Source organism: Oenanthe melanoleuca, chromosome 5, assembly GCF_029582105.1.
Source record: "Oenanthe melanoleuca isolate GR-GAL-2019-014 chromosome 5, OMel1.0, whole genome shotgun sequence".
NCBI classification, from domain to species: domain Eukaryota; kingdom Metazoa; phylum Chordata; class Aves; order Passeriformes; family Muscicapidae; genus Oenanthe; species Oenanthe melanoleuca.
In genome coordinates, this window is record NC_079339.1 from 53,116,058 (window position 1) to 53,132,526 (window position 16,469).

A 16,469-nucleotide genomic window follows, 5' to 3' on the forward strand; every position below is an offset into this window, starting at 1 on the left:
TTAAATACTATACAAATTTAAACTAAAAATATTAGTTACTGTTCCTTACACATCAGACTACTGCATAAAAACTTTATACTGGCTACATTGTGCCTTACTGTTTTTTGGATAAAGGTTGATAGCAGGTATAGAAATACCTTCTTGGCATCTAGGACCAATTCTTCCAGGGGGACAAGTGCATCGGTATCCGTTTATTTCATCTATACAGGTGGCACCATACCCACAAGGAGAAGACTGGCATTCATCAATATCTGGACAGAAAATGGGTAAAACTCAGTGACAAGGACACAGGACATTGTAATTAATAATTTACTGAGGTGTAATCTAACAGTACACCTCCTTTCTTTAAAGGAAAGGACAGTGTGGGTACAGAATTAATCTTGTAATTAAACAGTTCTGCCATTTCAGCAATAACCTGTAACAGATTTCTCGTAATTGCACCCTAATTGAAGTTCTGGTAGTCAAAACAGCAGTCATGCTGACTCAACTCACAGAGCAGAGGTGCTGGGCAGCTGAAGGTGTTAATGTCTTGTCCACATTCAGCTACAGAACAAGCCCCACATCCTGTTCTGGCACTAATCTCAGACATTTAGGCTTCATACAAAAGCATGTGCTTTCATGAAGTTATCAGTGGGCAAGAGCTGAACAATAATCTTGTTCAACAATGCTCAAAGAAGTGACTTGCTTCAATACAAGTGACCATAAGGCAGAAGAGTAACAGTTTAGTTTGCAACACACATTTGGTGAACATTAATAACCTTAAAATAATGAGTAGATTAATTTAATATATAGACACTTAACATAAAAGCCTCTTTAAAAAATGCTTTGAAGATTCAGAGGCTTAGGCACAGAAACCAATGGAAAAAGGCAGGGAAGCATGGTCCATTCAGATGGACAGCAATGAGTCATTTGTTATCCTGGGGAAGTGACCAATACTGATTTATGCAACAGAAACCAACTTATGAGATTGTGAGCCACAGGCACCAACTGCTTCATTTTCAATCAGAACCTCTCTCTTCCAAATTATCTTTTGAAAGGTTTCCTTCCATTGAGTAAGAATTCCCTTTCCAAACCCAGAGAAAACTGTTTAAACAACAGTTCTTGTCCAATACACAGTCTCAGCTCATTTTAAAATACAGGACTTTGAAAGTGAATGTGACAAATGGCAGTAGTGAGACTGTTACACTTGTAGGCAATGCAAAACAATCCAATGGATATGGAAGGGCTTTTGATTCTATATTAGCTTCCTTCAAAAATGCACTAAGATCTAAACCTCAACAGTGTTTATCTACTCTTTCCTCCTGTCTTCACATAGGTTTAAGATTCATCAGCCTCTGTATGCTGAAAAAGTTGACATAACTCTGTTTCTGTATCAGCCATAAAAGGTATTTTTTTCAGAGCTACTCCTTCCATCCATACCAGTCTAAACAAGTAAAAAAACATCTGCAGCTCCATTACAAATGCACAGTATTTGTGACATCCTAGCCTTAAGGGGAAGAGGAGCAGGCAAGGAGAACTCAATATCCCTTTCTGGGTATCTGGATGTAGGCACACAATGATCTGCCATGCCTGGTTCTGTATCCACACACCACTAAGATGATGCTTCCACAAGTGCTGCAGCTGCCCTCCAACCAGAAGGGCTGGTTTGTTTTCTCTATGCCAGAATGAGGATGAAGTCTCAACTTGAAAGCACATCACCACACTGACGGAGTGGAAGGACCAAGCCCAGAAGCCTTGAGGCTACAGAAGATACAAAGTCTGGTCTTCCAAAGCAGAAAGTAAAAGTAAGGTATGCACCCACTCAAGTAAAAATGGTAAAATTCCATTAAAAAGACAAAGCCAAAACAACCCAAAAAACCAATCAAACAACAAAAACCCCCACCAGCTTGTTCCACAACACTTCCACACACTTTTAAGGTGCACTTTCTCCCCTCCTTTTGGCCTCAAACCCTTCAGAATAATTGCAGTGCAACAGGTTTGTTTTCCAGCTTTGGAAGACCTTTATCATACTTCTGTTATTCACGTGCCAGCACTACACTCGATGTTTTTGTTTCCTTTTGGAATGTCTCAGTGCATTTTGGTTTCTTACATTAAGTGGAACACATTCAGACATATGTCATCTTTACTAACAAGATGTTTATCAACAGAGAAATATTTAAAATTTCAACTTCTACGAAGCCAGAACCCCAGAAATGTCAGAATTATCCAAGAAAACCCAGCAATCAAGTCTTTAAGCATGATTTAAGCCAACTCATTTCAGTGCCATTTAAAGAAATGAGTAACAGACCATAACTTGCTCTTATTTACAAGGTACCAGTACCTGGCTAACAGCTGACTTCTGCTTCACTATTTGAAATTCAGCTGAGCTAATGTAGAAAGGGTCACCAGGTGTTCTTTCCAATTTGTACAGATTGGTACAACCACCAGGTCTCCACCCATGTGGGTACTTACTAATTCTGCAGTCAGGACCAGCAAAGCCAGGGGCGCATTCACATCGGAACCAGTTCACTCCATCCACACAGATCCCGCCGTTGTAACTGCAAATAAAAAACTGCAGCTGACAGCCATCTACATTGTTTCACTGGTCAATTACAGCTTTGTTAATTAAAGCTTCTGCTGCTCTTCAGGGGGACAATTTACTTCTCTTAAGAGCAAAAGCATAATGCTAGATAATACTGCTTAGCAGGTCAGCAGTTAAACAGCAACATCTTACAGATGCATGAGAAAGCACATCCACAGAAGTCAAGGAGGTAGAACAGCCCAATGTTTTCCAAATTTGTTTTTTTTTTTAATACATGAAGCATAGATTATGGCATTAGAGAGACAACTGAGACAGATAAGGTAGATTGTTTCACCCACACATCAGTTTTGTCCCCTTTCAACCATAAATATCAGCCTCTGTATTTAAAATATTTCCATTTTATCTCCCAAAACCTCAGTTTTGTTTTTAAACATGTTTATACATAGTAATTGGTACAACAGGACACTTTTATATTATTTGGAATTATCCACTGTAAACTAACAGGTTTTGATTTCTCACTTTTTACTCTATTCAATTACAAATGCTGTGAATGTTATCATATCTGATTCACTTCAAATCACTAATTTACTGGTCAGTTCCACCATGGAGACTACACTAAAATACTTTTATTTGTTCATGCATGAATCAACTCAAGATTGTTTTATGGTCTTTGGTGCTGTCAAGGAATAGATATGTGATATAGATATGGCATAGCAAAAAAAATGGTTTTATTTTACAGAGGGTGGCTTCAATTATTTTAGAGTAAAATTAGTTCTAATCTGTAATGTAAATCCATATTACTGTGCTCACTTTTATTTTCACAATAGGTACAGGACTGGAGTTCATGTACTTACCATGGATGAGGGTTGCAGTCATTGGTGTCTAGAAAAAAGAACATTGGCTCATGTAAATAATGGCACAACTTATTTTTCTAAAATATAACACTATAGTTCAGAAACCATTTTATTTGATAAGCGAAGAAAAATATACATAACTGAATGTTTTCTTCCACACTTGCAAAAAATGTTCAATTATCATATATATCAACAGTAGGCAGAGTAAAAAAAGAGCTCAAATTTAGTTTCCCTTCCACTCCCAATGTTACACCTTAGGGAAAAAATAAAAATCAAAGTTGCAGGCTTTACTCCACCTAAACAATTCATTGTCTTGGTATGTCAAAGTAGTTAACTGCTTTCCTCAGAGAAAATGGCTTGTACTACTGCCTGCCTTTCCAGATACTCTTCATTATTAAAATTATTATTTTTATGAGTATTTTTTCCAGCTCTGCACACATTTCCAAAAACTGTATTTTTATAGAAGGCTGGGAGTCTTCTCTTGGCAGAGACCGGATGCAAAAAGCAGCACGACAAACTCTTCATTCATTACTCGAGCATCGTCTCCTTTACCTACCTCCCACTCCGAATGATTCAGATATTTTGGCACATGAACCCCATAAACTTGCTTTGTTTCAGCTAGCAGCTCCCTGCCAGACACTCCCAACATCCCAGAGGGTGCAGGGGAAGCAAGGAGAAAAGCCTTACTCTGTGTGCATGTGCGTCCTTCCCACCCTTCTTTGCAGATGCACGAGAAGGAATCTCCGCTGCCAACACACGTTCCACCATTCATGCACGGGTTGAGAATACAGCTGCTGTTTTTAGCTTTGAAAACAGAAAAAAGTGTCTATTAGACCAGAAAACAAAGAGTACCTATCATCTAGATATGTCAGTATATATATATTAAATAGTATTTAAGCCAACAATTAAAAACTTACAAAAAGGTCAAAAAAACTCCAAAAATAATCATATGACATTTTCTCAGCCACCTTCACCATCGTCCCAATCCAACTGTTTAACTGAACTATGAAGTTTTATTAAAAAGTAATTACCTCCTTTCTGCCCCATTTGTGTAAGCATTCTTCAAATACTGCTAAATTATTACTTTGGCAGTGAGTTACCCAGGCTGTGAGGCATTCTTAGCAATAAAACACTAGTATTTAAAGCTGCAATTGTATCTAAAACATAGAAAAGCTGTACTAAATTATCTTCACTCAACTTCCTGATCATAACAGAAATTTCATGCACAGAGATACTACACTCAGTCTCTGAAGGGGGGGAAAAAAAATAAAAAATTAAGCAGTTCCCTACAGCAGGCATTAACTCTGCAAATCCCCCAGGAAGAACCTCTTAATTTCATTTTTCCTGGGTATGTCTGCTCATACACCACATGATCACAAACCTTGTGACTCTGCAAGCCAAGCAGGGGACTAAGTCCCCAGGAAAACTTTTACACAGGGCCACTAAAGACCAATAGAAAAGTCAAGACAAATCCAAGTTTTAGAAAACTGCTTAGGAGAGAAGCTATGGAAAAGACCATATAAACAGCCAGAAGAGAACAGATTCCTAAAGATCTGTATCGTGTCAGGTGAGTGGAAGAAATTACTTAAATTTCAGTCAGCACCCAACTGGAACAGCTTTGAACTGGCCAGCCAGAACAGTGTCTGTTTACTAAACAGTTGATTATTTAAACACTTCTCTGCTTCTTCTGGCTTCATCAGTAGACAATTTTAAAATCTTACCAGTGTTGCAAGTACTTCCTATCCACTCTGGAGGACATGAGCAGCGGAATGTGTCTCCATCATCATAGCATGTCCCACCATTACTGCAAGTGTTTGCATCACACTGGTATTCACCTACAGACAACAAAGCCATTTTCTTAATTTCCATTGGTCTTGCAAAATGTTAGGAACAGATACCTTTTAATCACAAAATTAAAGAGACTTTAAATTTAAATGCACCAGTATCAGAAACACATTGTTCTGCTTGCTGTATTACAATAAACAACCCAAAGAATGGAATCTAAGGACATCTCACGGAACTGTTTCACTACATGAAGGAATACATTTTTAAAATGTTCCATTTTGTGACTGGGAAACTGGAAGGGGTAATGAAAGAGCACCTATTTTTTCACTGCAATTGTTTCATTTTAAATTTCAGGAACTCCAGTCCCACGAGAAGAAAATAAATCTTTGGGTAATCTAAAGATCAAAGCAAAGAACACTTACGTGAGTGACAAGTTTTGCCTTTCCAGTCATTCTTGCACTCACAATAGAAGTCATTTACCAAATCAATGCATCGGCCACCGTTGTGACATGGGTTAGGAGAACAGTCATTGAAATCTAAAAAAAACCAGTTATTCAAATCAGATGATCTAGCCCAGACATGAGAAAACAGAAAAAAAAAATCTCTTTATAAAGAAAATAAATTTTGTACTACTTAGGAAGACAGCAATCCTAATTATTATGAGGTTATCTTTATACAAGCAAGGAAATACCCTGATTTAATACAGAACAATATGAATTATGACTTTGACAGCTTAGAAGGATCATTCAGAATGGCTTCTCAGTAAAGCATGAAAGTAGCTTTGTTTTTACAAACAGCTGTATTCTGAACTTCAGAAAGAGCTTCCAAGTAGGGACCACAATGTCCTGAAAAGGAGCCCCAGCCCAGCCTGGGAGATGAGAGAGTTAAGATTCCCTTTCTCTGTTCTGCTTTAAACACAGAGTTACAGCCATCAGAGGTGGCTTAAACACATACATACATATGTGCACACATTAAACATACACAATTATGAATTTTAGAGAAAGCTCCTTTCACTTGAGACAAACATTTAATAGGTGGAACATAAGTATTCCAGAACAAACCTCATCTAGACCACACAAAAGGCTCTTTTAACAGCAATAGCTGCCAAAAGCTGCTCACTTTGTATTTCACATCTTAATTGATGCATGTCCTGTAATAAGTCTCAGCAAGTCCTTGCCATCATGTTTTATAAGAGGCTTCATTCAGAGCAGAAAAAGAAACAATTGCAGTTTCCTCTGAGGTGTCTTAACCATGAACTGGCCTAGCTCACTTCCTGGCCCACACTTTTGGCTATCCCCAGGAGGAAAAGTTTTCTCCTCCCGAGATAAATGCTGAACTATACCAAAGAATCAGTTTCTGCTCCTAGTAAAGGACCTGAGGCTTTCATGCAGCTACCCGAAGTTATTTCTGAAAGAAATATTTCTTCTGCAAAAAAGACTTAATTATAGAACAGAGAAACTGCTCCATTATTAAGCACATACCAATCATCTCTGTTACAACAAAGCTGCATCATTTGGCCTTGCAACACTGAGCAATACTCACTTGTGTCACACAACTCTCCTTCCCAGCCACTTGAACAGAAACATCTGAATGAATCAACTTCATCAATACATGTCCCACCATTCTTGCAAGGCTTCCCAAGACAGTCATTGATATCTACAACAAAAGATCAATAGTTATTGCTCAAGGTTGTTTTCACCTACTCAAAGGAGTCTCTAGGAAAAGCAGTACAGAGTTATTACTGCATTTGTACAAAAGAAAAGCTCAAACATCTGTTTTCAAGCCTGGTAGGATTTCTGTCTGTATTGTCTCTCATGTAGCAAGACAAACCAGAGCATTACACTTATCTGACAAGAATATCCAGGGGTTTAAAAACACCCAGACCAGCAATACCAATTCTAGTCCCTTCATTGTCATTCTCATGTTGGAGAAATCTGTGGCTCATAAGATTGTACATAATGGTAGTGGGTACACATTTACACCGAAGTTGGACTAAAAGCAGAGTTTTCTGTCAGAGGAAATGTAAACCACTACCAAGACTGCTACCAGGAGAAACAATTTCAAGCAGTACATCTGAAACAGCACTTTATGCAACTTTACTGAAATCTGTAAAGCTTTACTGCTGTAAAGCTCCATAAACATTAACTTTAAAATAAATTTCGAGCAAAAAGAATAATCTTTTACAAGCTCCTACTTACTCTCATGACAGTATGTTCCAGTAAAACCTCTGTCACAGGCACAAGTGAAATTCCCTCCTGGCTGACTGATACACCGTCCATGAGGCCCACAAACATTGGATGAAATGAAACGGATTCCTTCTTCTGTAGCATTAGTGAAGACTTCTATTGTACAGCTGTCTATTACTGAAAAAGAAGTGTAGTCTTTAGACTAATGATCTGTATTACCATTCAGATTTTAGTTTTAAAAGAAAGTTTACAAAAATTAAAACTGTAAGAAATTTACGTTAGCTCTAAGTTACCATCTATCTCTTCATTAATGAGGAGTATTTCCTCTCACTACTTTATGAAGTCCAAGTGAGTGCAATAAAAATATTTCTGCATTATACTATATCCCAAAATGCCTTTTTTTTTTTTTAACATACCACAATCAAGACAGATTTATGGACAACAGCAGGTACCTTTACAAGAATTGTTCTTGCAGTGGTCCTTGAGATGAGAACAATTTTTTCCATCATAGTCATCAGGGCAGGCACAGTAATAATCTCCTCCCAGATCATAACATTTAGCCCCATTCTGGCAAGGGTTAGGTTCACAGAAATCAATATCCATCTGTAAGAGAGACCACAGTTAGCAGCAGCTGCTTCATTTCCCAGGAGTAAGCAGCATTATCTGTTCTGCCAGACACAGATGAAGCTAATGTACAAGGAACCTCAAGTTTTAAGAGGGTTTATGAATCATAAATATTGCATTCCATCCTGCAAGACAAACTTCAGCTTACTTTAGCCTATCCTAATACAAAGCATTTCTGACACTGCTAAAAAAAATACTCCTTTGGAGAAGGCTGAATAAGCACATTTGCAGTAACTCAGTAAATAATTACTTAAGCCATTAGGAGACATCTTACTGCAACTTCTCTGGATCATTATAAGTTACTTCTCTGTCCTTCACACCCACGTACCAAGTGCCACAAGGCAAGTTAAATACCAGTGCACTTGTCAGCTTTGTGTCTGCAAGAGACTGAAAGTACACAGAACCTGAACAAAATCCCATCCCCTAGAGCAAATTCTCTTCCCATCTCAATTAACACATAGAATTTATTATAAAACCACACAGCTTGGAAGGGACCTCTAGAGGTCAGCTACTCCCCACCTCCTGCTCAAAGTAGGTCTAGTTAGACCCAGCTGCTCAGGGCCCTGTTTTAACAAATGCCATCACCACACCAATTTACACGAGATGCATTTTGAACTCTGACCATCTGATCCAGAGAGCAAAATTTAAACCTCATTTTCATAATACAACCTTTAACAGACATTGCTGCAGCAAAACAATTGTGCTGTTTTCTGCTTTAGACTGACACACAAGATCACTGATTTGTGATGCCCTAAACTGGTCTCAAAATCCACAAAGCAGCCTCAAAAGGAATATTTTTACATCACAGTATCTCTCCTCCAAATTGTTTTTCCTAAGGATTGCTTTTCTCCCCTCAAGTCAGTTTTTCCTCCTTCACATCTCTCTTGGGAGAAAGATAGCTTTCAACTTTACAGACATCAAATTAAGTCCAATAGTGGTTTTGATCCCTATTTTTAGCAGTTCAGTAGCTAAATAGGAAAAAAATGCAAAACTAGCTAAAGGAGAAGGAACACAAATGGCATTAACTATTTAATTCAGAGGAGCACATACTATTGCAGTCAAAACAGAAGATTTTTCAGCAAACCATTTTGTGCTCTCACACAGAACATTCAAAGCAAGCAATAAAAAAATAGCTATAGTCTGAGAAAGATTCTCAGATCTCCTCTATCAGATGTCTCCATTTGTTTCCTTCCATTTGTGTAAATTTCCCCTTCCCAATGCAAGTTCAGTAGCTGGTACTTTAGCATCTGGAATCAATGGTAGATATTTCCTGCAGCACACAAGGCAAGCAGCCAACTCCTCCCTATTATTCAAATGCATTTGCTAAAACTTTAATTACACAGTATATTGTATGAATCAGCCAGAGTAGAGCACTGCAGTTATGATCCTTATGCAGAAACAGTTCATGAGCTATTAGGGGCTGCAACAGTTTTATCAAACTGGTTGGTATCTGCAGTCCTTTTAAACTTCGAATAAAATGAAGACACTGATTCTTTAATGATGCAAATAACAGAATAAAATTACTTCAGCATTTAAGAGAGATCACTCCAATATCTTCCACAAAAAAATTCTGGAGCAAATCCAACAAAATTCTAGCCTAATGCCTCCAGCTGATACTAAGCATAACACCCAGATGAATTTGACTATCAGCAAAAGCCAGAAAGTGAACACTTAATGCAAAATAATTTTACACTGAAAAGCCTAATGTCCTCCCTAGAACAGAACAATATCTTCTTTACCATGAAAAACTTTATGAATTCCCACTAAGACTTCAATATTTAAAATCTGAATCCTTAAGCACTAGAATGCCATGTCTCTAAAATTATCTCAGACAAAGTTCTGAGAGCCAATACTCATCTATCTGCCTGCCTTTAGTAATTATGTTAATTATTACCATTACACATAATATAAATAATTGAAATATAATTAATCTACTCCTACCAGAAGCAGTAGGATTACTTGAAGGGTAATTCAATTATCTACCTCAGATTTATTAGGATGAGAACCTAAAGCACTCTAGTGTAACAAAAGGACACAGGTCCTGAAAATTGCAAAGGAAAACATTTCAAGCTTAAGGAACACTTGCAGCCTTAAAACCCTTAGGAGGGCCAACACCTATATAAAACAACTTGCAGTTTATCAGGCTGCAAATTCAAGCATTACAGCTGCTATGACAGCACTGCACAACAAATTTGCTTATTCAGAGTATCAGGTAACAGCTACGACAGGCAGTGACTGCAGCCTTGGGTTACTCCCATTTAAACTCAGATCTATTTCTTTCAAGAATTCAGTCCATGACAAGCATTGCAGCAATGTCTGCACTGCCCTCACCTCGCAGAAGACTCCTGAGAATCCCTGGGAACACAGGCAAGTGAATCCATTCACCAGGTCTTTGCAGCGGCCCCCGTTCCGGCAGGGATTGCTCTCGCACTCGTTAGTTTCTATCTCACAGTTCTTCCCTGTGAAACCACGGGGGCATATGCAGTGGTAACCATTCACTTCATCCTTCACAGAGCAGGGAAAAGTAGAAGGATTTGTTTATTGATGAACCTTGCACACAAAAAATCAAGTTACTTCTGTATTCTGGATCTGCAGACAGCAGTAGCACCACGGAATTTTATTTTGTGAAATGGGTGCAAGAGTCTGCAAGTACAGTGTTACATTTTTAACACTGGAACTCATTTAACCAAACTGTAAATGCATACTATAAAACCCATAACCAGTCAGAGAAAGATTAATTTTCAACATGGAATGAATGAACAAGAGTTACCTTACAAGTCCCTCCGTGCTGGCACTGTCCATGACAGTCATTTATATCTATGGATAAAATATGCAAAGCATTAGAATTTAGACTGGAAGCTAGAAGGCTGTAAAGTATAGGTTTAGCATAAAAATAGAGAACAAGTAGTTTTCAAAAAGGTTTTTTCTAGTTGTTTTAATGGAAAGGAAGGATTCTTGATGTGTTAAAAGAGATTCCTATTTTTTAAAAATATCCAATAGAAAATTACATTCTATATTTCTACTATAGTGTACTAAAAATGAGATATGATTATCAATTTAGTATCTAACATTTTAACTCAACATTTTAAATTGAATCATATATATCGTTCAGAAAGATGTAAGAATCAAGAGATTTATTAGTTAAGTGTATATCTAAGCTTATTTTAATACCAGTTACTTCTCAAAATAAATTTTCAAACAGTATTTTCAATTTACATTGCTAGAAGTTAGAAAAATCCTGACAACAGGGGTTTTTTTCTTGCAAAAATATGTATACTATCACAATTTTTTTTAAAGAACAAAGCATCCTACTTGTCAACATACATACTAAAGAAATACTAACTGATATGACAATTTACTCCTGTCCATCCTGGAATGCAGTCACAGTAATATCCACCAATGAGATTTTTGCAAGAGTAAGCATTAACACAGGGTTTCCCCTCACACTCATTAGCATCTGTGAAACAAGAGAAAATAAAGAATAGAATAAAGAACAAACCCAGAAACAGATTACCACAGCACCAAGCAAAGTGTCCATGCAATCCAAGCATCAGAAGCTCATATTAAACACTGGTAGGGCACTAAAACCATTTACATACCACAGGATTTTAATGCACACTTGCCTATAGTAGCACATGCATGTTATCTTACTCTTCCCTTGGCCAAAACTCAAAAAGGCAATTTGTTAGTCAGGGCAAATCCCTCCCTGGCCTCCACAAGCTTAGTCACTTTCTGCCACCATGGAGAAGGAGTTACCACCACCAATGCTGCATTTTACAACAGAGAAGTCATGGGGCCTTCTAAAAGAACTATTATAAGCTTAAGTTGGGGCTTAAATAATTATAGATCCACTTGAAACTTCTGGCTTTGAGATCTGCTAAAGAGGAGCTAAGATACCAATAACAACACACATATTCCATATTTTCTTCAATAAACACCATGCCAGAAACACACAGGGGTATTCACTGTTTAGGAATAATCCCCAGTGGTCTCCAAAGGTTTAGAATTACTTACCAAGCTGGCAAGTTGCTCCAATCCACTGCTGTGGACAAATACACTCGAATGCATTGATACCATCAATGCAGGTCCCTCCTTGAGCACAAGGGTTTGATGCACACTCGTCAATATCTGCAAAAGCAAGGGGGGGACTTCCATCACACAGCCTAAAGCTTGGCTCAACAGGTTCTGCTTCAAAGTTAGACTGAGATGAAGGGGGAGGATGCACAAACAAACAAGCTTAGGCACAGACTAACAATTCTAATCTAATTTTTACTTGGGCTTGTCTCACATATTTGAGACAGGGTAGAAAAGATGAAAAGAAGCAAAGAAGAATCAGATAACCTACCTACAATTTGTATGTTCATTTAAAGTCGTGTCCCTAGTTCAGAACACAAATTTAGCCAGTTTTGGTTCTGTGGCTAGTAATTTTCAGGTTTTTTTTTCTTTTGTTTGCTTTTTTTTTTGGTGGGGTGGGGGGGGAAGGGAGGCTGGTTTCGAGGACAGTTGCTGTTTAAAAACAGGTAAGCCACCAGTGTTTCAAATCACAGGCAATATGCAAACTAGTGATAGTCCCACAATACATTTCAACCACTTCTCTGTCCTCTGAACCAGACACTTAACCATTTAAGTGTGCAAATCTACTTTTCTACTACTAAAGAAGGGGAGAACCTTTGACCTTCACATTTATATTTCGTTAAATAAAACCACTCTGTATTTTGCTTTTAAGTGGCTAAGGAGTCAGGAATTGTCAAACGACCTTTGGCATTTCTTTGGGTATGGTCCAGCTTTTGATAACAGATCTCAACTGCATCAAGCAAATACTGTGGCAGCACAAAACCCTCTTCTTTTCTCTCTGCCAATACTCAGCTGTTAAAAGGGAAAGTAAAAGACTACCACCAAATTCCAAACTCACAGAGTTTGGTGATATCACCAAGAAAGCTGTATCAACCCTTCCAACCCAAAAGCTCAGTCAGCAGCAAAGCCATACCCACCAACAGCACATGTTGGTCCACTCCACCCCGATGGGCAGTGACACTTGAAGCCTGACGAAATTTCGTGACAAATTCCACCATTAGCACAGGGATTAGATACACAAGCATGCTCAGCTGGGGAGAAAGAAGGAAAGAAATTCTTGCTAAATACTCTTCCAGTACCAATTAAGGAGAACTCACAGTTTAAAGTTGCATTGGCTAAAGTAACCAAGAGAAATAGCAGCGGAGAGATACCAGTACAGAAGTTTGGAGCCTTCCTCTCACACCTGCAGAGAGTTAAGATTCCCAGGAGGAAAATTAGGCAGGATTTCACTGAAGATGTATCATCCTTCCCACCTAATAACTAGAAAGCCTAAGCACAGACAGCTCACTCTACTTCAATATCCCAGCAAAGCTCCCCATTAATACTGTGCTTCCAGCCATGCACTTCCACCTCCAGAGCACTCCAGCACTTCTTTTAAATTTAGTGAGACAAAACAGATCTGCTGTATGCAGAAATCTGAACAGCTGTAGTAGTTTAAGGTCTGTTTAGCTTCATTTTAGCACTTTCCTTGGAAACAGCAGGGAACAGAGGTTCTTACAGGCAGTGATGCCCCTTACAGGGCTGTAACAGTGGCAGAAGCTGCACAAAACAACCCTCAGGCTCAGGAGGGACAAGCTTTTTGTAACTTCTTTTTGGTAACTTTCCCTCTCAGAGGCCAAGGAAGCTTTTTAGTACCAGTACCTAAAGCAGCTCACACACCAACCTACTGTTAAAAATCACTGTAGATCTCAGCAAGTATATGGCTCTCTTTTTCACTGCCTCCTCACCTGAAGCTACTCCCCCATAGCTTTCAGGGGGACTTTAAACTTTACATCACGTTCTACCAGGTGAAGCAAAATTCAAGTTTTGATGGCATCTTTAATACCACATAGAGCTTTATGAACTTCAAAGATCTACATCCTGATTAACTCTGAAAACCTTTTGCTGATAATAGTTCAGTGAACTTAGGGTCAAGCAGTGAAGTTCAAAAAATGGGTTCTTTCCATCTAAAATTTTAACTATCAAGGAACAGCAAAATTCATAGTGAGAAGCTGTGAATACCACATTTCAAAAAAGGATTTAACAATGCATCGTGACAAAGAAACAGAATGCCCAACTAGCCACTATATGAAGCTAAATATGAAAGAACAAGAAACTGCACACTGCCCATTTACCTCCAAAGTGAGAATAATCAAGAAAACTTTCCATAGACCCAAATGTCCCCAGAACATGAACATTTTGGTCTTTGTGTAACACATACATAGATAGAAAAAGGCAACATGCTATCTTTGTGCTGTGGTTGAGATAGGAAGCAGTTTTTCAAGACACAGATCTGTTAGACTCAATTCAAAGCCATACTTCATCACAAATGTGGTTTAAATGCTCTCCTCCATTTTGCCAATGGGCACAAGGAAGATACTTTTTGTTAAGACTGCTCAAGGTGCCTCTGTTTGAGCACATTTCCATAGTAGTTAACATTTCATTATTAATCCAAATATATTGGAAGTCCCATATTAAAAGATTAAGTTTCAGTTGATTAAAAAGGATATTCAGCCAACTAAAAATTGGGCCAAAGCCCCACATCAAAGTAGAAACTCAAGTGTCCATCACTTCTACTTTTCTTAGTCCCCAGCTTGGGAAAGAAGTCTTCTGCCAGAAAGCCAGAAGACAAGAAAATGGGAGGCAGGGAGTAAGGCAACAGGGAAAGCCACATGTGTAACCTATTTAAGGAGACTACAGCCCAATTGCATATTTGGATTATAGAGAAATCAAAGGGGAGAAATAGTCTCAGTTGCATCTATAGGGAAACTGGAGCAGCATATCTATGGTCTTTGGTGATTTTTTGAACAGCCAGGCTCAGGCACCAGAAAGGAGAGATGGAGCATATGCCCAGTGAAATGCAGAGGTGGCTAAGCCAGTTCCTGTCTCCAAGGAGAGATGCCCAAGTACCGATTTCGCAGTTCTTCCCCGAGTAGCCGTCGGGGCAGGCGCAGCGATACTCGTCCGGCTCCGTGTTCATGCAGGTTCCGCCGTTCAGGCACGGGTGGTGACTCCCACAGTAGTTCAGATCTGCACACAGAAAAGGCTCAGTCAGCAGGGAATGCAGATCCCACCACCTCAATCCCTAGTCAGACACACAGATGCCTTTCTGGCTCAAACATCCTTCACCCACATCATCCCCATATTCCAGTGGCTAGCCTGTGACCGGGTAACTATCCACAGAACAGGGAAAAATGAACAAGAGACACTGCAGGAGTTAGAAGAGTCAGGACAATTCCCAGCCTTTTTTCTTGAACTTCCTATACTTCTATTGCCTAGGCACCATCTGCCACACAAGAATTAAGGCACAGAAACACTCAGGTAGTTGCACACTAGCAGAAAAAAAAAAGTGTTAATGAGTTATCAGTTAATCATGCAACTTAACTTATTTTTCCTATACATTAATGTTAAGTACCTTTGTTACAGAGCAGGCCACCCCAGTTGGTTTCACAATTACACTGCCATGGTTCATTACAGCTCCCATGAGCACAGCCTGGGTAGCGGACACACTCATCACAGAACTGTCCTTGCCAACCATAATGACACCTAAGATGTAAGTTCACATGTTAAAAGTTAGCAACATGATGCTTCATTATCAGCATTACATGTATTTACAACACTACACTTACCATTCTCAAGAACAAGGTCAACTGTTCAATGTGCAACAGATAACAAAACTTTAACCTGTTTAGAAGGGACACAACTAGTCCTGTTGAACATCCTTACAGGAACTCATCCTGCTCAAATGTGTTACACACCATGGCAACAAACACCACCAAGCACTACACGTTATGAGAGCTGGACATGAATTAGTTGTTCTTTCACAAGAAGTCCCATCTTTACATAATCATCTCACACCAGGACAAAACTTGTGATTGATACAAGAAAGTTGAAATTGATTTTCAGAAGGTGATTGCTGGCTTACTGAATTGAGCACCACAGTGTTTTTCTGTGAAGAGAGATTTCAAGATAATAGCCAATTTGCTCTAGACTGCTACAGCCTTAAAAGACCAGGGCAGCCAGAAAGGCAGCAGTCTTAATTTTCTCAAGGCCTTGTTTCTCAAGAAAACCTTTTTTCACAGATTTATTCTGTTATATCCACAGTGTTCTCTACTGACACTATGGAAAAAGTACTCTTTGGAGAAAGTGGGAGCAGAAAAAAAAGCCATTAATAATTCATTTGGTTTAGAGTTGAATTTTTCTGCCAAGATTTCTTCTGAGACCAGTATCTTTATGTTAAACTGTAACAGAACTCTGCTAAAAGAAGCAACTGTTTATGCTATAGGAAAGTATTAAAATCTGAACTTTAAGATGGGGAAAGGGCATAGACTATTTTTTTTTTAACATTTATTTATATTTCACATGTATTTTAAGTACCAAGAAATAGTAACCTAGCCCTTTTGGGCCAACAAAGGAAACATTCTGTCTGTTAAGAGTATTTCTTAT

At 38.6% G+C, this 16,469-nt stretch overlaps 1 protein-coding gene across 2 annotated transcripts in view; it reads right to left on the reverse strand.

Annotated features, from left to right (window-relative positions):
* JAG2 (jagged canonical Notch ligand 2) overlaps positions 1–16,469 on the reverse strand; it is a 68,328-nt gene that overhangs the window by 8,521 nt on the left and 43,338 nt on the right. Inside the window, exons 6-21 of one of the 2 annotated variants that reach the window (XM_056493556.1) lie at positions 15,439–15,569; positions 14,934–15,053; positions 12,962–13,075; positions 11,985–12,098; positions 11,314–11,427; positions 10,741–10,787; positions 10,302–10,475; positions 7,799–7,949; positions 7,359–7,523; positions 6,703–6,816; positions 5,583–5,696; positions 5,097–5,210; positions 4,063–4,179; positions 3,376–3,403; positions 2,452–2,537; positions 138–251 (exon numbers count right to left, since the gene is read on the reverse strand). In XM_056493556.1, coding sequence (XP_056349531.1) covers positions 138–251; positions 2,452–2,537; positions 3,376–3,403; positions 4,063–4,179; positions 5,097–5,210; positions 5,583–5,696; positions 6,703–6,816; positions 7,359–7,523; positions 7,799–7,949; positions 10,302–10,475; positions 10,741–10,787; positions 11,314–11,427; positions 11,985–12,098; positions 12,962–13,075; positions 14,934–15,053; positions 15,439–15,569 — 1,817 coding nt within the window. The remainder of the gene's footprint in view (positions 1–137; positions 252–2,451; positions 2,538–3,375; positions 3,404–4,062; positions 4,180–5,096; positions 5,211–5,582; positions 5,697–6,702; positions 6,817–7,358; positions 7,524–7,798; positions 7,950–10,301; positions 10,476–10,740; positions 10,788–11,313; positions 11,428–11,984; positions 12,099–12,961; positions 13,076–14,933; positions 15,054–15,438; positions 15,570–16,469) is intronic. The other variant, XM_056493557.1, reaches the window with a different exon arrangement.